Consider the following 23,627-nt stretch of genomic DNA (forward strand, 5'->3'; position numbering starts at 1 on the left):
AGATCTTTGAAATGCACAGATGTTTGTGAAAATTTCCTGACATGGTTTGTCCCAAGTTATAACTATAGGCGTCTTTTGTTTTAGAAACAGATCATTACAGTTTGAAGATCACATCTAAGGAGGAGCCATGTTGATCTGAGCATAGAAAGCTTTACATTAATCATATAACATTGTTAAGCCATTGGTATATTCAAATAAAATGGAAAGGCAGTAATTTACCTTACCTGAACATATGAAAGCTTGTCTTAATCTTTTCATTATCATGACACAGTTATATTGAAGCAAGACAGTTTGTGTCAATCCATAAGATTTTATATTAAGAAACTATTACTAAACACACACAATGTAAATTCGAGTTTGGTTAGAGTTTTCATATACAGTATAATGGTTGAGTGCTATAAAAAATAGTTTACCCCTTTTTGGGACAAACTGGCCTTTACATACTGTGCTATTTGGGCTGTTATCCACTAAAGGAACATACAAGGAGCCACATGTACAACAGAAGACTTATCATTGGCTTTTGGGAGGGTGAAGTGGTATTATAGCACCACATCAGTCTGTTGGTACTCACATTACCTCGGACAGCTGCAGATCTCACCCCTCACCATACAGACGTCCGCTCTGCAGTTTGTTACTGAAAACAAACATGTTTAAACTAAATAAACAGACATATAAAATTTTGGTTATGAGCTTTGGAATCTGAGACAGTCTTTACAAAAGCTCTATGCAAAATACCCATAGGTATTTCAAGGATATTATTCAGTTATTTTTCCTTCTTCCATTTCCACTGCTTTGTTTTCTTCAAGTCGTTTTTTTTTTTTTTTTTTTTTTTTTTTTGGAGTTCGCTATTTACACTAAAATCTCTTCAACAATTTATTTTCCAACCTTGACCAGACTGGAACTACATGCTACACAGCTAGTTATCTAGCAATGTCCGGTGGAGGGCCCACTGTGAGTCTGTCATGCAGACTGAGAGGTAGACTGCAGGTCTAGCTGGGCAGTGAGGTCACATACTTGAAGAATGCTCTTTGGCCTCTGTGGCATGGTGTTTTTTTCTTTTTTTTTCATATAAAGATGGAGTTTGGTGTAAGAAGGATACTGGAGAAGAGCTTGTTTCAACAAGAAAGGACAGACTGGGAAATAGTTAAGGAGTAATATGAAAAGAGGAAAGCTCTGGTAAAGAGGACTTGGTTTGGGCTCTCCTGTACTAGTTAAGAGAGTTTCTCTTTGGGCCACTGTGGCTCTGCATCTTTGGGGTGTTCAGGTTATTGGTTTGGCAGCAAGTAGACAGTAGACTCAATGCGGTATCTCTGGAGTCAGAAGTTGGAGGAGGGCTTTTACTGGGAACATATTTGAAAGAAGCAGTCTGCCTTTCTAAGCCCTGTCTCTCTCCTCTGCTCTGGCTGAAAGCTCAGCTTGTTCCCTCTCAGCAGTCTCAGAGGTCAAGCTCCTGGCTCTCTTCTCCTTCGCTCTGGCATTCTGGAACCACACCTGTGAAATTATTTTCATTACTATGTATCACATGCTGAACTTCACAAGCTTGATTGTCAATCTTTAATATCATTTGGTTGCTTTTTACTTACCTGGACCACACGTGGGGGCAATCCCAACTCTTGGCCCAACGTCTCACACTCAATACGGTTTGGTGTGCGGTGGTTACTGTAGAAGTTTTTTAGCTGAAGTACCTGGAAGTGACTCATCTGTGTCCTTTGGCGCTGCTGCTGATGGTGGTGGTGCTGTTGCTGACTTTGTGTCTCACTCCAATCTGAGCCTTGATCCCCGGATATTTCAGGGCTTGAAGAACCTTGGTCAACCATACTGCAACTCTCCTCACATGGGTAGTCGTCATCATCATCCTCATATTCATCCTCTTCTTCTGCATTTTTCAGGTTGGCGGAAGAAGAAAAAGAAGCCATTGGTGGCTTCAAGCTAAACTCTTTGTTAATCATGTCATAGCCAGGGTTGTGGATAGGGGTGGAGGAGATAGACGGACCTGGTCTTTCTGTGGCAGATGTCATCGCCATCACAGTCTGTCCACTGGATCCATTGCCTATTGACAGGTTGTAGCCTGCTCTTTCAGCCTCCGCCCAGTGGCGTGATCTCATATGAGCATCAAGAGCACTCTTAACTTTGAAAAGAGCCCTGCAGAATGGGCAACGCAGGTGGTTCAAACCAAAGGTGAAACTTGATCCTGGCCCCACTGACCGAAACTGTCCTTTTCTTTCTCTTGCCCGTGTGTTCTGAAACCATACCTGTGAAAAAACATTGGATTTCTTAATGTTCGGCATAGTCAACAAAGCAAAACGATTTACCTACTCATCACTTAAATCATACCTGAACTACGCGTCTTGTGAGACCCACATCTCGTGCAATACTCTCAAGGACTCCTCTGGTGGGGTTAGAGTCCAAACTGTACCTCTGGTATAACACTTCAAGCTGTTCTGGAGTGATGGTAGTTCTCTGACGTTTATCCCTCCTGTGCTCATCTTCGACCTCCCTATTGCCTCTTTGGCCTTCAAAACTAGACTCTGATATATGTTTTGAACTCTGCTTTGTGGGGCTCAAAGAATTGCTAAGAGTGTTGCTAGAATGATCAGAGAATGTGTTCTTAATTTGGATATTGTTCAAGTGTGAAATCATGGGATGTGTGGGACTGGGGTGTATCTGGGACATGGCCCCTGAAAGCATTTGGCTTGCCATTAAAGTTGGGTTTGGATGAAGCATCATGTAAGGCATGGGTCGGTCTGTGAATCCAGAGTGTAAAAGTTGTACCTGGGACTGAGCTGCCAGGAGATGCCTAGTCTGATGTTCTTGCCACAGCTGAAAGGATGGCAAAGCCATTGGGCAGAGACTACATTGGAATTTTGCTGGGGGTTGAGGCTGGGTTTCAGTTGATAGGCAAGCTGTTGTATCAGGTGCCCAAGGCTGAATTGTTTCTGATTCTGGAGCAGAGGAGGGGCTTGGTGATGGGTCAGCAACCTTTTCACAAGGTTGGGTTCTTGAAGGACTGCATGTAGTTTCCTGGTTTGATTTAGCGTTAGTCAAGATTTGTGTTGTACTATTTTGTAAAGTGGATGCAGCACAATTCTGGGGCATTTCTGCCAGATTTCCAGGCGGTGAATCAGATACTGTTTTTAAAGTCTGAAGGACTTCTTTGTGTTGTGCGTCTGCATCTAAAAGTGTACTTTGACTGTTCCTAGAAACTGGGCTCATGTTAGCCTGAGTAGAGGTTATTTTGTCTTCATGTTTTTTTGTAGCAGATGTTTGCTCACTTTTGGTTGTGTGAGGCTCATTGTCGGAGCAGTGAATGGAAGAATCAAGGGAAGGTGAATCAGGGTGGGAGTAATACTCGTAGGTCAAATCCATTGAATTTTCATCATGAGGGTTTACTTGTCCTCCATCTTCATAGCTGTTATCCTGATGATCAGCATCAGTCGTGTAACAACCATCTCTTTGTTTGTTGATGTTGTCAAGATTGCTCTTTCCCTCTGCTCCGTCATCTGATCCACGGTCTTGATTCTTGCGAGCTCTCTGTCTTGCATTTTGGAACCATACAACAATAACTCTGTTAGGAAGGGACAAGATAGCAGACAACCTATCGTATTCTTCCTCTCTAGGGTAAGGGGTGGCCTCAAACACCCCCTGCAAAGTCTCCAGCTGTTTTTCTGTAAAACGAGTTCGGGAAGAGCGTCTGCCTCTCTGGGGCTCTTCTATCATCTGGTGTTGTGGGGAAGGGTTGGTGGAAAGGGCTGGGGAAAGTGAACATGGAGAAAGGGTCAAACACTGCTTTTTGGTTGTATCTTCTCTGGAATCATCCAGTGCTGTGGTTGGGGGATTGTTAAAATTGTAAGGAGAATCCTTGTCTCGCTGGCGCTCTTTAAATAGTGTGTTGCGAAACCAGTGTTTAATTACTTTGTGAGGCAGACCTGATAGACTAGACATCTGGTTGATCTCTTCATCACTGGGAAGACTATTAATATCAAAGTGTTTCTTTAAAACAGACAATTGATCTTCAGATATTCTTGTCCTGGTTCTTTTAGCCTGCTGTTGTTCTGGTGTGCATGGGCTGACCTGGCTTTGCTGTCCTGTTTGACTATGTTGTGATTGACCAAGCAAACTTGTGTTAAGCTGTGGAGAATGGCTTAGCAAAGCTGAGCTGGGTTGAGGTTGCTGGGCAAGCAAAGCTGGGCTTAGCTGTGGCTGTTGCCCTATGAGTGCTGGGTTAAGCTGAGATTGGTAAAGTTTAGCCAGCTCAGGGTTAATGGTTGAGTCTAACCACGGTTGAGTTTGGAGAGCCATAGACTGCATCACAACAGGCGGTATGAGTGGTAGCTCCATGGGAAAAGGAATTGGTGGAAGAGGAAGCTTCGGTATGGACAATGGGGGTATGGAAAGCTGAGACAAGGAAAGAGGAAGCATGGGTATTTTAGGCAATGATAGAGTTATTGGAGTTGTAGAATGGGATGTAGCTGTACCAGATGTATCAGGGATTGGAACCTCCTGCTGTTTAGGCTCTTGTGACTGAGAAGGGGAAGACTGAGATGTTACAACAGAGACAGTTGTTTTCTGATCTTTTGTTGTGGCACTTGCTTTATTTATTGGATCTGAAAATGGTGGAGTTGGTGAAGATTCCAGTTTTTTCACATGAGTCTTAGTGTCTGTTGGGGTTTCTGGTTCTTTAGCTATGGTAGAAGATGCAGCTTGGGTGGAAACAGCTGAATTCTCTACCAATTTGTGCTCGGTAAGGGGGTACATCTGGTCATACTGTAGTCTATATTCTTTGGAAAATTTCTCCAGAGCATCTGTGGGAAACAACATTCTGTGAAGATACTCCTGGTGGCTTTTTAAAATCAAGGCATTAGAAAACAGCTTGCCACAGTTTCTGCACTTTTCTCCAGTTTCACAGCATTTTTGCTTTGTGTTTGGAAATAAATTATCTTTATTTTGTATTTTCAAATCTATGTCTTTGTTGCTTTCTATCCCTTGACAATTGTTATTCCATCCTTTCATTTTCTCAGTCTGTGCAAGAGTAAATTCATTTTTTTCCTGGTCTGAATACTCTTCCACCTTGCTTATGTCAGCATGTTGTATAACCTGCAACTGGTGTCTGTGTCTGCTTTGTAAATACTGAAGGGCCAGCTCATAGCCATAACTCTGGAGCAGAGCTCGTAGAGGCTCCCCATTCACTGCAGCATAGGGCACTCTTGGAGGGGGACATTCTGATCCAAGATGAGTAAATGAGGAACAAGCCACTTCCTGCTTCTGATTCTCCTTTTCCACATGTAGCTCATCTGTTTCTTCCTTAACAATGGAACCATCTTGTTCCATTTCCATTTTATTCTGCTTGTTGGAGGACCCACTGTAGATCACATCAACTTTTGCTTTGCTTAGTGAATGGTCAGTTGACTGGTTAACAGTAGTATTTGAACTTTGTTTTGGGTTGGGTTTCTGCTCTGACTCAGACTCCCTTTTAGAATCTGTCTTAGTCTGTTCTTCTGGAATGACTTTAGAAGATACTTCGAGACCAAGATCTTGGTTCTTCACACTGAACTCTGGGTTAAGCTTCACGTCTGACAAGTAAAATGGTAGGAGTAGTTGTTGTTGAAGGGAAAGCAGGTTATCTGGTGCCAGTGAAAAGTGCTGTTTAAAGAGATTCTCTGGTCCTAAGGGAAGGTGATGGATCGCCTGGGACTGAAGGAGTGCTGTTTGCTGTTGTAGTTGAGCCTGGACCTGTGCCTGAGCTAGCTGTTGCTGCTGTAGTAACATCAATTGATTTCTTGATGCAAGAAGCTCTGCCACTCTCTTTTTTGCTTGCTGAGACTCTGCTGGGTCAGAGAGGGTGGGTTGAGTATCAGTGAATAAGCTAGAGCCTACTAAAGATGACGTTGAAACACTTATCCCATCTGGCTTTTTGGCAATAGGCAAACTTTTGGATGTTTCCTCTCTGGTAGCAGCAACCTGGGCAGTGGAAGAAGGGACTGACCCTGGAAGAGCTAAGCTTGACTCTGAAGTCTGTGTTGTTGAGTTCTGGGCAGCACGAGCTCGAGTCTGATGAAGAACAGAGCGAAGATGGATGTCCAGTGTAGAACTCTGGCTATAGCCTACTCCACATAATCGGCAGCGATAAGGTCTAGGATCTGGGCCACGAGGGGCTTCAGGAGCTGTAGAATTTGTGCCAGAGTCTTGCAGGGCTCTTCTGGCACGATGGAGATGAGATACAGAATTATAGTGCACCAGAAGAATTGTTTTCTGAGTAAAAGATTCAGAGCATATGGTGCATTTATAAGGCCTGGATGGGTCTAGATAACGATCCATTGTTGGGTTTGAGCTTTTCTTGACAAGAAGGCTAGAACTAGGTTCTGATTCAACCTCCTCTGGTGATCCTTTCTCAACCTCAGCTGAATTCTCCTCAACTCCATTAGCTTCATGGACAACCTCCTTCTCTTTAGCTTTATCTTCCTTTTGTTCTTCCCTCACCTCAATGCCAAGGGTTTCTTCATCTATCTTGTTATCATCACCCTCTCCTGCTTCTTCCCCAACTTCAGGTGATAAACTGCAATCTTGCTGTACTGAATTTATGTTATGTTCCATATATGGCACAGTGTGTGGTGCTAAGAGAGCATTCTGTCCCTGTGTGCTGTCCTGTTGCGAGTGCGTGTTTTGAATGTGTCTCTGCAGGGCCTCCTGACTACGGCATTGTCTAGAACAAAGGGGGCACTCTGTCGCCGCCCTCATGGCATGGTACTGCCAGTGCAGCTGGAGCTTCTCCTGAGTGGGAAATGCCAAGCTGCACCTGCTGCAACGAAACCGGTAACCATGACGATCCGAAAGGGGAGAGGGGTCGCTGAGAGGGGAGATGGGTGGAGAGGAAGGAGGTGTCTGAGTTGGGGACTGAGGAGCCAGAGTGCCGCTTGAGGGGTGACTGGCGTTGTCTTCTAGGGGTGGGGTGAGCAGTGCTGTGACATCTTTGGGTGCGGCAACATCTCCCTCGGTGTTCTCTACTAAGATACCTGCGAAATACATCAGAAAAGATGATTGTAAAAATTTAGTCCAGAAGAAAGTTTTGAGAATAAGCAAACAACATTTTTTTTTTCTTTTTCAAGAAAAAACTGTGTTATATAAATAATGTTCTGTAAGAGTTCTAAACAGCTCTACACATTGTTTTACCAACCTTTATTTTTTTGTGAACAAACAATAGACCCTGCAGTATGGTAGCACTTTGCATCATTGCTCTTCTTGGTTTTAGTGTTCTGAATGTTGTTCGTAACCAAATCCTGTGGTTCTGACTCCAGCAGAGGCTCAAGCTGTTCCGTGGATGGTGTCACCTGGAAAAAAGTAACACATTATCAGTTGTCATTGCTTCTAATTTCCAGGCATTCTAAGAGGCCATTTACGGACTGAAAATAAAATGAATGTCTGGCATTGCTGTGCTTTTTTAATCTAGCAATATGAATAAAACATGTCTCATTGTAGAGTAAAATAGCAAGCAAATACCGAGTTGTACAAAGACAGACGCATGAGATTACTGTAACAATATCATAAAACATTCAAACGTATTGTTAAATTTTGCACCTCCCTCTATAGCAGTGCAAGAAGCAAGACGCATCAGTTTGTTAATAAAAATACATGGTTGAGATATGTGTCTCTGCCCTTCAGTTCCAATGCCACATGGCCCAAGGGTTTAATAAAACTTTACTGAGCTGAATAATTAATTTATTTAAAATAATTCGTCATATAGGAAACTCCATCCTCTCTGCTTCAAGCAGTGAGGGTAAATAGTATATCTATGCAAACAGCTAGCCACCCTGAGGAAAGGACAGAGAGCCAAAGATGAGATTTACATGACAAGTCTTCACTGCGTAACAGCTTCATAGCTGCAAAAGAGAAGAACAACCACACATACACACTGCAGAGAAAACTGAAGGTCAGACTTAATCTAGAGAGCGTAATTGGAAAGCAAGGTACATAATGGCCATCATCACCTCAGTCTGAATTAATGAACCTCAATTACTATCAGAGAGAGTGAGGGAGGGGAAGGTGTGGAGGGATGGAGGATTGGGGGGGCCAAGGGGTGTAGAATATGAAAAAGCGATAGACCAAGGAGAGGGAGAAAGTTAGGGGGCAAAGAACACACAAAAAAAACGCTCTGGAGAAAGACAGTGAGCAAGGGAGGGGGTAATGCATAAAAAATTGAGAGAGGGCTTGGGAGAGACAGCAGGAAAGGGGCAGGACAGAAATTGCAGAAAAAGAGTGATTTGTGAAGCCGGGTGTGTGGGGGGGGAGGACGGCAGAGGGGAGAAAGGGTGAAAAAAGCAGTCATGAAGAGGAGGGAAGAGAGCAAGAGACAAAGGCCACTTAGCATACAGGCCAGGGAGATGGAGGATGGTGATGTGGATAGATGACCGGTCATTGTTAGTTGGAGAGACACAGTAAAAAGCACGGGGGCCCCTTTTTAGCTTGACTGCACTTCTGGTAATAGAGGGCTACTTAAACATGCATTATAGAAAGACTGGCTTTTCCTACACTCACTCACTCAAACCTACTCTCTTTCCACTCTGCAAGACGCACACACACACACATCCACAGAGAACACGCGGCTGCATCAAAGATGATAGCGAGGAGCTACTTAAACATGCATTAAAAAAAGCGCCTGCCTTTCTCTCTGGTGCCTTCTTAATGGAATTGTCTCCCTACATTTCAATCGTTCCCCACCATCCCCCAATGCCTCAGCTTCTCGTTTTATTTTACTTCCTGATGAATGAAAGCAAAACACATACACAGTTGCACACGCTTACCGTGCTGATGAGCTTGTCTACGCAGTCTTGCGCCACACTGTGCACGTGTGTTAGATGAGGTCGAAGGTGTGAGCACGGGAGTTTAACCTGGCACAATGGGCACTGGACAGTCTGAAGGAGAAAAATAGGAAAATTTAACAGGCACAAAAAAATGTATCTATTTTATCAGAATTAGTAACAAAAAAGGCATCATATTAAGTGTCAATGAAGTGTTATAATTTAGCACTGCATTTATTTTGTACTTTATTTCATGCTATATTTACTTGCATGAGCACTTTCAAATTATTAAACTATTTCAACTGCTTGCCTGCTGGTTCTCGTTTTGCTGGTGTATTCTGGGGCGTTTGGTTGGGATGGAGGTTTCCATTTCTTCATATACAGGGGACGACCGCTTTGCTGGAGGCATTGGATCTCTTCTTTCTTGTTCTTCTTTTGTTTTTGCTTCAAGTAAAAGTATACACATTTACAGTGGCTTCAATTTGCTATGGACTGTATAACTGTTCTATAAGTTGAGTTATGTGTGAAAGCTTTGAAGAATTTGTAAGAGCAGCAATACCTGCTTCCTCAGAATTTTTTGCCCCTAAATTACTTGTGTCTTTGGTTGTGTCCAAGGGGTCAGTGCTGGTCTCACTGAAACTCTCCATGTCCTCGATAAGTTCTCCTAGAACAGGACAAGTAATTATGATATGCAAACATAAGACCTTATGTAATATACTATAATAAACAGGTTAATTGCATGTATATTATTCTCCTGGCAGCACCTTTCAAAAAGACCAATGTATTTGAACCACACTTCATTCCTCTTGCTTGACTGCAAACTCTATTGATCACAAATTGATTCTGCATTAGATTCTCTCAGAGGTGGAGTAGACCTAAAATGGACTGGCAACACACAATCTCGTCTCAATGAGTCTTAATTTGCAGCAAATCAAATTTAAGGATAGATTCATTTTGCAAATGAAGCGTTGAACTACTTATTTCAGGGGTTACGCAGTCCACACACTCCAGACAATATAAATACAGCATTTCATCTTAAGCAGTCTGTAGAGTAACGACTAATCTCCGCCTCCCACAGTCTTTTTCCAGCTGATCTGTTTTAGTCCATTGATTAGCAGGTGCTAGTTAGCTGTTGTCAGGGGTGATTGGGGATATAACAAGGATGTGTATTGACTAATCGCTTTGTTTGATCAATATCCCAGCAACAGCCATTGCTCATTTTCTCACTGTTTTCATCTCAATCCTCTGTTTACCCTCTGGAGTCAGCAATGGTTCAGAGCATTAAATCAAAGACACCCTCAAATAGGCATGGGCAGGTTATCAGTGTCCAGGTACACCAAAATAAAAAAACAAACAAAAAAAAACTAGGATTTCAAACCCTCTTCAGTGACACAATTTCTCTGGATATAAGGTCTTTTGATTAGAAGTCATAAAAAAAAGCTGGATCAACTGGAAGACTGCGGATCAGCTTGCTGAAAGAGGGATACTGCATGTCTCCATTGCTTACAAGAAAAACAAATTTCTTCTTTTGAAAATATATGTATATAAGCATCTATATAGAACTTCAAACTTTACCGGAGCCCAACTAATTAACCTGGTAATATTGAAAAATGGCAAGTAGGTAGAATACTCTGCACTATCTGCATGTTTACTTTAAAAACTACTACCAAATTTACCTAGTGATCATTTTGTAGTTTTCTTTAAGTCTGTTTAGAGAATCAATCAATCAATCAATCAATCAAATTTTATTTGTATAGCACAATTCAGCAGCAAGGCATTTCAAAGTGCTTTACATAATTAAAATAAAAACAGAGATTTAAAGAAATCAAAATGACAAAATGACAATAAATAAATGTTACACATAACATTATGATGCCAACTGTGATAAAAATCTGTTAATACTTTTGCATAACCACGATTAATTGTAGCTTTCTTGTTTTAAAAATACTTAATCATATTGTGTTACACTTTAGTTGTTTTTTTTCTTCTTTTTTTGTTACTGTGATAGGGTGGCTAAGTTATAGAATTTTGAAGGTAGGAAGATTTCCTTGGAAATTTATGTGAATTTAAATTAATACATTTCTGGGACTAATTGGAAATAAACATGGGATTTAAATCATTAAAGGAGGTCCTAGGGTTTTATATATTGCTGGGGAAAATATATTACAGCATAATCTTGACTAAAACATCTGGATTTCAGGCAAGTACACTTGAGAATATCTGTGCTATTTACACACACCTACTCGGGGCAACTGAGGCAACACATTTGGACTCAATCATAGAGTGAAGTAATTAAATTACTCATAGAGTGAGTAATTTAATTACTCATAGACAATTACATGTAATTACATGACAATTACAATTGTCATGTAATTGTATCATATAGTATATATATTATCCATATATTGACATATAGTACAAATGTGTACCTTGAAAATATCCCAATTAACCTGCAAATACCACATGATAATGTATTAATAAAGTAGATGGCTATATGATAACTATGGTGGTAACTGTAAACTGCAATTTCTAGCGTATGTGTGTGTTTAAAGGTTTATTTCTATTTCTTATAATTGTTATTCAATTTGCCCATAATTCACCAAGAACTTTTGGAATTATAATATTTCCAAAATTTTCCACCTTATAGCTGCAGTATATAACTTTTATAAAAAAATGTTTTCTATAGTTTAAAAATTGTCACCATGTAATGATAGCATAGCATGAGGTAAATGATCTGTGAAAAATGAAGCTCCTCTGCCTTCTTCCTGTGGTAACAGCTCCAGGTGAAAAACAACCAATCACAATCAGGAGGAACGTCTCAGTGCTGTCAGTCATGGTAGTGTATTCGCTGTTCAATGTGGTAATGACCGGAAAACTGTTTATCCATCGTCATTGAGGGCAATGCCAGTTAGCTTGAGCATTCATGGCAGGCTCTGCTATTGGGCAGAAGCTGTCGTGTAGCAGAGAGCAATTGGGAAGATGTGAGTAGCACCTACACAGGCGTGATTAACAGAGCTGAGATCCTCCTGGCTCTGATTAGTTGATTTTGACCAGGTGCATTTCTGCAGTTACCACCGGGAACACTAGGAAAAGGCAGAGGAATTGTATTTTTCCACAGATCATCTGCCTCATACCATACTGTAATGCCGTAAATTAAAAAAAACATTTTTTTTTAAAGTTACATACTCCAGTTTTAACTTCTGATGGAAATTTGCCTTAAATTTACCAGCCTTTTGCAACTCTACTATGAAATTAGGTAACACTTTATTTGAAGAGAGGTGAATAAGACTGTCATGACACTTTCATAAACATGACACAACACATGTCATGAACATGAATAAGCCTTCATGAATATTTATGACTGTTGTCATAAAGCGTCATTCGGTAAATTATGACACTTTTAATACAAAGTTGACATTATTCAAAATGTCTTTGTTACGACAACTTGACATTAACCAAGAAATCATTACTAATATAAATTTGTTATAAAAGTATTATTGATTGCACTTTAATAATTAGGTAACTTTATGTTATTAAAGGTAAAGTTTAAACAGTAATGATTTCCTGGTTAATGTCAAGTTGTCATAACAAAGACATTTTGAATTATGTCAACTTTGTATTAAAAGTGTCATAATTTACTAAATGACGCTTTATGACAACAGTCATAAATATTCATGAAGGCTTATTCATGTTCATGACAGGTGTTATGTCATGTTCATGACAGGTGTTATGTCATGTTTATGAAAGTGTCATGACAGTCTTATTCAACCCCCTTCAAATAAAATGTAATCTGAAATTATTACGTTTTTACTGAAAGTTAAAGTGAGTATCTCAGCATGACTACCCACACATCTCATAGTCTCACCTGTGATGCCACGTTGGCATTTTCTGATGGTAAAAATGGCTGCCAGCTCTTCCCCACCCATTGGCTGCAGCTGAAGTAGCCCTTCTCTTTGTTGATGAGCTGACGTTTGACTGTGTTTAAGTACTTGAAGTTTAGAAGAGGAGGAGTGGTTGCATAGAAGACAATGGAACAGCCATGAACCTCCATCAACCTCACCATCATACTGCTGCAGGAACTAAAATTGAGATTGAAAGAAAACATGGATTTTTTTTATTGTGATTATTATTATTATTTAAATGCAAGATTTGCTAATTCTACTGCACAAGGATTCTGGAAGGAATACAATCAAATGTGTTTTTGTGCCTTACTTTGTATACTCGAAAGCTCGCTCCGTGTTGTGAAGTGAGAGAATGTCCCTGTAGCTTCTCCAGACTGCTTGTTACAAAGTCACATAGGTTGCACCGTAGCTGGATGGGGTTGCCCTTAGCAATGAGGGAGGCTCCCTCCTGACCCCTGTCTCCGCCCTCCTGGAGGTGAGCAGCAAGCTGGTAGCGGGTGCGATGTCTGTCAGTCTGGCAGTGTAAGGAGAAGTTGGCCCTCAAAGGGGTGGTATAGCCACACAGTCTGCAGTGGCAACCACCTGCAACAAGGGAGCACCACTCAGACTGAGGCAAAGAGCGGGGAGCATTCAGGTGTTTCTCTACAGACTCTAAGCTGTCGGAAGAAAAGCACAAGCAGACAAGGCATTGGAACACGCCCTGGGAGAGGGGTGCAGTAGGAGACATAGACGGGGCTGGAGGAGGAGACGGGGAGGGAGAGGGGGACGGAGTGAGCGTAGACCCAAGTGTTACTGGTTGTTCTGGAACCTGCTGACCAGTCAGTCGCATGTTCAAGGTAAGCTCAGCACCTAAAAGGAAGTAAAACAATTACCCCGCTTTATAGAATCTTGTGTTTAAAGTAAGTTATGTTAGGATATATGAAGCAACACATTCCTCACCTGTGTTTTGTAGGTGTTTGAGATGTGGGGCCAAACCCCTGCAGTGAGACAGGTAGTACCCTCTCTGGAGCCGCAGCATGTTGTGCGTGTGTTTCTCGCTAGTGGTGTGTATGCGGAGGTTGCGAGCGATGCTGGTTTCATAGTCGCATACATCACATCGCCACCGCTTACCGTGAGAGTGGGAGTGAGCAGGTGATGGGATTTTAGCAGGCTGGGCTGTGGGTGTTGGAATAGCGAGTGTGAGCTTGCTGTAAGGTTGCTCATCTACTGGGTGACCACTGGATGAGTTGCTGTTGTTGGTACTGAGAGTGCTTTGCATTTGACTATTTGCATGTCCCCCATTTTGAACATTATTTAGATGTTTATCAGATTGCATGTGAATGCTAAGGTTGCCCTTCGACGAAGTAGCATAGTCACAGACTTCACAGCGGTAGGGCTTGTAGCCGCAGGCATATGTTTCACCTCGGGCCAAACGAGGATGGGGTTTTCCCGAAGTGCAGTACCCACACAGACCTTGTGTTCCGCCACCACAGACACACTTTCCCCCAGAGGTGCCACACACACACTGGCCTCCTGTCTCTGGATGTTTCTCCTTCATGTGAACTTGTAGTGTATGCTGAGACTTGTAGTGCCAGTTACACTTTGGGCATTTGAGAGTCTTGCAAGAATTGCGTGAGTGCATTATTGTCATGTGACTGGTCAGGGAGTTATTAGAAATGTCTTGGTTGAGGCTTTTAGGGACACCTTCTTTTTGTTCTTCTTTGTCTTTTTCATCATCCATCCCTGTGTCTAACTGACTGTCGTTTGGTTCTGGAGCTTTGGCACCATTTCCATTAGAAATGGAAGAGTGAGGAACCCCTGCCAGCACATCATCCTCTGTGGGTGCACCGACAGGATCTGTACCTGCTAGTGGAAAAGCCATAGAAGACTGCTGGGATCTAAAGCTCTGTGGAAACCCAGAAATCCAGCCCTGATCTCCCTTAATGTCTTTTACCTCTGTCTCGCTCAGCAGGGCAGAAGAGGATGATGGACAACTGAAGTGCTTTGGAGAGACTGAAGAAAAAGGGAAGGGCTTTGGACAAGAGGAGGGAGTATGGGAGGACTTTGGAGAGGCGGCTGTTTTGCTGTCGAGTGTGCCACTGGCCTTTGCAGTGCTGGAAGAAGAGCTGTACTGGCTCTGTTGAGGTAATAAAGAACATTTGGATTTGGTTTGACTTTGGTTTGAAATGGCCTCCTCCTTTTCCTCCCTCTCCTCCATGCCTCTGCTGCTGACTGCCGCTGGGAGGTCCCATGTATGTGACGTCTCTACCACACCTTCATGCACCTTTTCTTCTTCTTCCCTTTGCCCTGACGAATATCCATCCCCAAAGTCTTCTTTAAACCCATGCTTTTGATGCACTCCTGTCTCCGGCGGATGTCGACATTCTTCTTTCTGCTCACCTCCCTCTCCAGCCTTGGACCCCTCTGCGCCCTTCTTCCCCTGTTGAGGCGGGGTCAGGGATTCTTTGGCAGGGGCCCTGGCTGAGGTATGAGAGGATGACCCCTGCTCAGGAATGACTGCCAGTGTCAGAAGAGGAAGAGATATAGCCTGGGGACTGAAGTCAGCATCTCTCTCTTCTCCCCCCCCTCCATCCCCTCCTCCCTCATCGGTGTCCATACCAGAGGCTACAGCTCCCGCACATTACCAGACCACCTGTGTATTTTGGATAGATAGAAGATAGACAGAAAGATTGGAAAAAAGAGAATACATGAGTCATCTAAATAAAATTGCATAACTGTGAAGTCATTGATTAGATTCCTTGGATAGCATCTGTTCAATACAACATTCACAGTGCGCAATCCAAAGGCTGGTTACCCAGGGGTTAGCGTTAGCCCTTAATGGGAAAATCAATAGCATGAGTGCTAAACTGGGTAGAGGAATGCGGGTAAAGGCTACACAGGAGGTCTATAATATTCCTCAGAGGATAGGATTAAATAAAGAACAGTATGCTTCAGAGCTAGAGGGCTTCCATGGAATTGCCACACAAGATAGACGAACAGTTTTTAAAGCCATTATATTAGTCTTTGAATCTTTAGAGTGCATCAATGAACACGTACTGTAAGACAACAGAATCTTTTTGAATTAATTAGTTAACTCTTTATGCTTTTCTTGCCAATAGGCTTGCTTTTGCTAAAATTGACCAGGTTTTCCAATTGTTCAAATAAAATAGAAGATTGCATGTGGTCATCCAATTTAATGACTTTTTTTTTTTGCATTTTTTATGTAACATTATGCTTTTTTTTTCACAATATGTACTCATGCACATAAATACCATGTCCAGGACTTCATCAGGAAAATCATTCATTTTCACCTAATTTATATATTTGTGATACATAATAGAACATCTCATAAGAAAGGTAAAACAACAACAACAACAACATAAAACCCCCGGCATAATGTAGAACAGCTTTCCTTCCAGTTAATAACTACTGACATTGACATGTTTTCAATACATGATGCTAAATAAGTTTTTGGCCTTCATTAAGGTTTTAAAACAATTTAACTAAATCATTTTTTTTACTTCATAGATGCCCTAAAAATAGATGAGGCCTCCTCCCTCTTAGGTTCCTGACTGACAGCTGAAATGCCATTTGACACAGATCCATCTCTGTTAGTCTATGTGTGTCTTACAATCTCATCACTGACCTTTTTATAATCAAGGTGAGACCTTCATCTACCCTTTCACCTTCTCCTTCAACCAACCATCCCCCCTCGTCCTCCTTCTTAAGCACCCCCAGTCCTCTCTTCTGTGTCCAGCCCCCACCCCCTCATTTCTTTCTGCAGCTCCAAGATATATGGCTCATATCGGTACCCTGATAGTGCTTTAATGCACTGTGTTTATGTCACAGGCCACAGACCCTTGCCCACTGCAGCTGTCCACTGTCCTGCCCAGCGATCACTGAGGGGGCCGAGCTGGGCCTGCCAGCAGCTGAGAACAGCCTCTAATCTGATAAAGATTTTCATTTACACTGTAATCAATAACCCGGGGTCTATCGGCAATGTAACTATTTATACAAGCATTCCTGGCTCTGTATTGATCACAAGTGCGGGAAACCATCATTTAGCGATGGGTGTATGTGTGTGTGTGACTCTATGATGGTGTGTGTTAATGAGTGCTCATCCTTTTGTGCTTCTGATTCTGATTATGTCAATTAAGTACACTCACCTGAAATTAAACATGCATGAGCTTATTACAACCCCATTAAAGTTGTTTTATATCAGTGTTCAGATATTAATCCATATTGCAGGTTAGTTATTGCTTAATAATCCAACAATGATGCCAAAACATGCAACAAAAAAATAATATGCCTAGGTTCCCTAGTTGGTGTGTGTGGGTGCGTGTGCGCGCGTGTGTGTGTGTGTGTGGGAGAGAGAGAGAGACTCTGTGTGTGTGTGTGTGTGTGTGTGTGTGTGCGCGTGCGTGCGTGTGTGTGTTAGTGTGCAGCATAGAAAGGAGAGGCAGGGGTTTGAGGGGCGATGAGAACCAGACAGAAGAGTTGTGTGGATTTACTTTATTTTATTATAGGACATGGACTCAAAGCTGGAAAATTACTTTTGTAAAGACCCGATGGATCACATTTAAACACCAGCCTCAAGGTAAACTACTAACATGTATTCTGATTTTTCTCCCCCCCCCCCTCCCCCTCCCGGAACCTTGGTTGCAAAAGGGGTGTCTGGTACAAGAAAAACCGGACAGGCAGCATGCATGGTTCACGGACCGACTATCCGAGTCTTTTACTTCTGCTTTTGTTTACGCTGTGTCCTACACCATAGTAGCACTTTCTGATGCAACTGAATTGAGACCGATCGCGTTCAGTGGCCGGTAACAGGTGATTTGATTTGCAAACACAACAACTAAACCCTGATCTGTGAGAATTACTGGCTGCATTGACCGAACGCCTCCCCTCCTTCTCTTCCCCACTCGGCCGGCTCGCTTCCCTCAGCTTCCCCGGAACATCGTAAACAAACGACACACTTACATTTCTGCAGCTACTCCGGCACAAAGCTCCGCGCGCTGAATATGTAGTAGTCCAGAAAGCAATCTCATGGAGTCTCCGCTCATTCCTTATGAATGATCCTTTGCTGTGTTTTAACGGAGCCAAGAAGAGAAAAATCGGGAAAAAGAAAGGTGGGGGAGAGAGAGAGAGGGAGCAGCGGGGTCCAAGTTGTTTCCAAACAACAGTGTAATTAAAGCTACATACAGAGGTTGTAGTAAACAGAAGAGATGGGGACGGAGGGGTTTGTGCGAGCTCCAGAGGTAGAATGAGTTCTGATCACTGAGGGGAGGAAAAAACACTTGGCTCTTTATTCCTGCTAATTAGTTTCCTTCAAAAAATGGCTGAGATTATGCGCAGTGCGCATGTGCGTAATTGCGCAGACACCGCTAATTAGCCCGTTTGGATCAATAGGATTCCGCGAGAGAGAGAGAGAGAGAGAGAGAGAGAGGCGGAGAACCACACCGGAGACTGCCTGGAAAGACGAAAAAATATGGAAAGTATTAGATTTTACAGCTTAAATTATGACTTTTATTTTTTTATTTTTTTTTAATCTGCGGATGAAAATTCAGCTTTAGATTCCTCAAACGACACGAACATGAAATGTTAAATATTTTATATATTTTATGGGGAATAAAATCTTTATTTCTCACAAAAACGAATATAGAACACGGTAAGACAATAGAATTTACAATGTAAAGTCGAGGGGGAAAAAAATACCACATTCTTCAAAAGTAAAAATCCGACCTGCAACAAAATGTTACAAAAACACTCACAAGCCCCGTAGGACGTTTTTGTAGGATGTCATATTGACACTTATACTCCAGACGCGACGCAATATTCAAAGGATGGCCCATGTTTATAGACATACAATAAACCTAATTATTTTTTAACAGTGCCATATCTAGATTTTCAAAGTGATTTCTAAAAAATAAAGAAAATTAGACATATTAAAATTACTTGATTACATTTTTTTTTTCAAAAGTAACGTTTTATATAAAACAGAGAATCAAAAGAAGACAGCGATTGTCTAAAACGTGCTTTATATGAGATGCTGTTTCTCTCTTCTTTTTTTTTTTTTTTTTTTTTTTTGCTTGAGCTGATTGCGCAGGCTACATTTCTGATTTAAGTTCCATGTGCCTGAAAATAAAATAATTAAACGTAAAAAGTGGGTGTCCTTTCCAATGTTTGTCCTCAAACAAGACCTTTAGGCGTTTTTTCACCCCTCTTCTCCGATCGTCAGTCCTCGCTGCTCAGCTTCATTGTTATGATAATGCTATTGTGAATTTCACGCTGGATGTGCAATCTGTCGATCGTCCATATATTTAAGTGGCACAAATATAAGATCAGATCGTATGCTCTGTCTCTTTTTTCTTTCTTTTTCATTTTTACTTTATCTTTTCTTTATTCCTAAAGTTATTGTTATTAAAAAAAACGTAAAGGAGACTAGGTAAAATGTCCTATGCGGAAACATAATGCGTAATATTTAGTATTATCATATCACAGTACTTTAAAAAACACACAGCAATGCAAGGTCATATATTAGACAAGGAAATAGTCTAATATATAAATATGTTTGCATATTTTATTCGTAACTTAAATGTTCTACTGTAATTGTGTAAAAACTCAGCTTCTCCCTTTCTCCCCAATTAATTTAGCGCCAAATGATTTGTCTTGTGCGTCTGTGAAACATCATATTAATATTTCACGATTCGACTATGTTTGAAGTGATGATCTGGCAGAGGCCTCTATCAAAGACTGCAGGTTATCAAAACCATAAATCACTGCCTGCACTGTTGTCTTTAGGCATACATGGATTTTTCTCTTGTTATGGCTGCCGTTAAATCGGAGACAATTTGTCATTTTTCGGGACAGAAGACCACGACAGTGAATGGTGGCGCGACTTTCAACGTTCTGCTCCTTATGCTGGCTCTGCGCGTCAGTCTAGCGAGGGGGGTCATATGTAATGAGGATAGTACTTTCTCAATTTTAATTGAAAAGTAAATAAATAAAACTGCAAAAAAAAAAAAAGATGTCATTAAAGAAACCCAGATGTTTAGAAGCTTATTCTATGTGTATTACTGTATAGGCTGTGATATTTTTTTGCTTGTAAAAGATTTGGCTTTAAGCAGTTGGTTTATTAGAATTTCACTAAAACATATCACGTTATTCTGAAAATAATCATGCATATTTCTTAGCCCTTTTTTATGCCAAAACGCAGCTGGACATATTTAAGTGTGGAATATGTGGCAGACATGGTTCTTACACATAATATGCAAAGTAGTTTATGCATTTGAGACACTTTTCACAGATATTTTCTTTATTGGTTTACATTTGAGTTTGTAAATTCAGGACACACGAGTAAAGATCTGATTTCAATACAAACACAGTGTTGTGCTATTTTACTTAAATTAAAAGTATTACAGCTATTACTGCACCTTGCAAAAATATCCTTGGAACTAAACTCAGTTTGGTCTCATTACAACAAATTTCATATTTCATTTCAGTTTTATGTTACAATCAATACAACTAGGTGCAGTTAGGTGGATTGAAAGGAAATTGTATATTATTTTTATATATTTTTACAAATATAAATCTTATTCTGATACTCCTCAGTGAAATCCCTATAAAGTAAATCCTGATGTGGCAGCATGATGCTGTGGGAAGTCTTTTTTTTTTCTTTTTTACCCAAAAGGCAGGGAAGTTAGTCAGAATTTCTTGGTAGGTATAGATGAAGTTAAACACAGGTCAATATTGAAATAAAAACAATTGGAGCAAATTCTCCCCCTCCAGCACCTACTCTGAACTTAAAGCCTTAGCTACAGGGGAACAGCTTAAAAATAATGGTTCAGTCAAAGTCCAGACCGAACTGGAATTGAGAATCTATAGAAATAGCTGCTGTTCACAGACATTCCCCAACAACTTTTCCTGAAAGTGAGATACTTTCCAAAGAATATGTTAAATATTAATTTTTAGACATGCAAAGTTGGGAGAGGCATGTTCCCAACTTCCAAAATTGCAGAAAAAGTTGATGCAACAAAGAATTGACTCAGAGAGACTGAACACAAGGGCACACTACTCTTCCATTCACATTTTTATTGCAAGGCAATTTTAGAATAATTTCTTATTTTTCTACCATTTCACAACTATGCACTACTTTTTGTTGGTCTGTCACATAAAATCCCAATGAAACATTGAAGTTTCTGTTGTAATGTGACCGAATTTGAAGAAGTTTGAAGTTTGTGAATATGCTGTGTTCGCATACATATTGCTCACACAAACAGATTGTGCTGTAACAGGCACTGGGTTGCCGTGCCCTTAGGTGTGTGCCAGGGGTTTGTTGTTTTCACTGTAATATATAGTTAGCCCTTCCACCAATTTACCCTGTCAGTGCTAATGGGGCAATTAACCATTGTGATACCCCCCAGGCAGAGCCGAAAAGCTTCCCAACTCCAAACTTGTCTTTATGACATTTATATGACAAAAAGTGGGGGAAACTGGGGACCCATCTGACACCTTGGAGGGTCCTTAATGTCACTCCCTCCCTTGCTCCAACCCCCCTAACTGCCCCTGGGTATGGCACCACGCTGGAAGTGTAATACATCATGTACAGTAAGAGGCACAGGCTGTCTCCAGCAGGGAGAAACTTTTGTACTACTGCAGACTTACACGCCGAGTCGTGTTCTGCATTGTTCTAATTGTTAACACCCAAACTCACAGTTAACATCCTCAAGCCTGACCTCTCCCTTCATTTAACGGCTCTTCGGTGTCTGTAGGTCCTTTTGTCTGAGCTCACATTCCACCTGTCCTTCTTGCTTCCCCAAGGAGGCAATAACCTCACTAGCAAGAGCTTCCCCCTCGAGCCGTTGTCATAGTAACTTGTGGGCTGGTCGACATGACAACCCCACCATGGTCCAGAGATAGATGATAGGGCAGAAATGGGGAGGGAGCATGCACATGGGGGATTTGCACCCAATTTAATTTGGTTTCCCTGATTCTGATTTTAAATGGAATTTTTTTTTCTCCCTGTTTCTCTTTGAAGGCGCATCAACCTGCGCTACATTCACACAGGTATTTATAGGCCGCAAAAGCATACGCTTGCTAAGGCTTACGGCACCTGGATGGCCATTGCCAGAGAAATACTAATAGTTTATGTTTTAGTTACATAGAATATCATAGAAAGTGCCATCATATTGTGCTTTACATTTTTTGTTTCGTAAAAATACATGAAGGAGTGCTACTTTTTACTGCCGTGGCTTTTAAGTATAGGGTCTTGCAAATTTGTTGCTATTTCATATTTTGTCAGATTATAGCTGCAAACTGCTGTGTATTTAATTGAGATTTTATATCACAAGGAATGACAACTTCTTTCTGAGAACTAATTACTACTTCAATTAAAGCTGAAAGTCTTTTGGGGTGTGTTCCTACCGGCTTTGCAGCGTTCTTCTTTACCAAATTTTCCAAGCTCAGTCGGTTTTGTTTAAGACGTGGGCAAATAACAATTTGTAAAAATAAGAAAAAGCATCCCCATAGAACGACATGGGGATGCTTATCTAAGTTTCAACTTATGTTGTGTTCAGTGTGATGTACACAGTTAGTTTTGCACTCCCAGCGTTTTGTTTTGGTCCTAAGGTCACATTTTTATTGTACCTGGTTACAGGACCTTGCTCCTCATGTCCTCTAAATATCTGGAATCAAAATGCAGGCAGGTTTGCTTGTTGCTATCTATTTACTTAAGTGAATTGTGAACCTAAACAGTGGCAAATGTGGAGAGATTTTCATTAATGCAAAAATAACTATATCCTTTTTGTTTCGCTTGACTGTCATGCACTGTCGGTCTATCACAGTCAAATTACAACACTGAAGGTTGTTGTAATTTGACAAAATAGAAAACTCAGGAAATATGCAATATGTTGAAGTTCTCTCATTTGAGTAATAAATCCAGTGTTGGTTCTTTCACTGTTTCAGATCATTTCAGAAGAGGAACGTGCCGATGCACAGCAGCAGCAGCAGGAAGGCTCTCCTGTTAAACCTCAGCGTCAGCACCTGGTGATATGCTGACTTTGTCATAGGCTGTCAAAAACAGATCCAATGTTACTGCAGTCTGTTCTGTCAATATGTCAGTCTTGCTTGAAAATTCATTTTAATGGTTGGAATAGGCATTGAAATGCCTCAAATGTTAAAGAAACATCAGAAGGCCTGACGCTAGCTCAGCTAACTGGCTATTCCTTTCAGCTTTCCCCTAATAAAGTTGTTTCTGAACAGGCTTGTTATTATCAACCGGTTTTCCATCAGATGAAGGACTACAAATAAACTTTTGAAAACATTCTGATTGGAATGGAATGATATTATCCAGCCAATATTTACTTGATTCTGTAAATGATGTTTAAATTGGGAATGTGTGTATTTCCTTTCAAATTATTACTTGTAACAGTTTTGTTTATATTCAGAGAATCATTTTTGAAAAAAAACATATCATATTCCATTAATATATTTCTACAGGTATTGGCTTGTATTTGTTCACAAGAACAATTATCCCTCTTTGAACTTTGTTTCTGATTTGATTTGATCAGACCCCCTCTTGTTTGTGTGACGGTTTCCCTTTTATTGTTATCATGATTCATTTGTTTATTTTCAAATATGTTTGATATGTTATTCATTTTATTTTTTGTAGCCCCTGCCTTGGACAGATGAATTTCCCCTTGGGGATCAATAAGGAGTATCATCTTATTTCATTTCATCTCATCTCATCTCATATCATCTCATCTCCATGGCTGTGGCTTACTGCAGTACGGCATTTATAATAATAATGTTGGATGTACATGAGAGTGCCTACAGCTAGCCAATATTTAGAATCAAATTTTAAAGATAGATAGATAGATAGATAGATAGATAGATAGATAGATAGATAGATAGATAGATAGATAGATAGATAGATAGATAGATAGATAGATAGATA

General features: G+C 40.9%; 1 protein-coding gene across 1 annotated transcript; it reads right to left on the minus strand.

The window, feature by feature from the left end:
- Positions 1 to 766: 766 nt before the first annotated feature.
- LOC103133780 (zinc finger homeobox protein 3-like) lies at positions 767 to 18,044 on the minus strand. Its single transcript, XM_007545678.2, has 11 exons — positions 17,654 to 18,044; positions 13,634 to 15,326; positions 13,005 to 13,543; positions 12,658 to 12,871; positions 9,352 to 9,456; positions 9,103 to 9,236; positions 8,796 to 8,906; positions 7,172 to 7,325; positions 2,335 to 7,010; positions 1,584 to 2,252; positions 767 to 1,491 (listed from the first exon to the last, which is right to left on the minus strand). The coding sequence occupies exons 2-11, from the start codon at positions 15,288 to 15,290 to the stop codon at positions 1,375 to 1,377; spliced, it is 8,376 nt and encodes a 2,791-aa protein (XP_007545740.1). The 5' UTR covers positions 15,291 to 15,326; positions 17,654 to 18,044; the 3' UTR covers positions 767 to 1,374.
- Between the last annotated feature and the right edge of the window lie 5,583 nt (positions 18,045 to 23,627).

This window comes from Poecilia formosa, unplaced genomic scaffold, assembly GCF_000485575.1.
Source record: "Poecilia formosa unplaced genomic scaffold, Poecilia_formosa-5.1.2 Scaffold13, whole genome shotgun sequence".
Lineage (NCBI taxonomy): Eukaryota > Metazoa > Chordata > Actinopteri > Cyprinodontiformes > Poeciliidae > Poecilia > Poecilia formosa.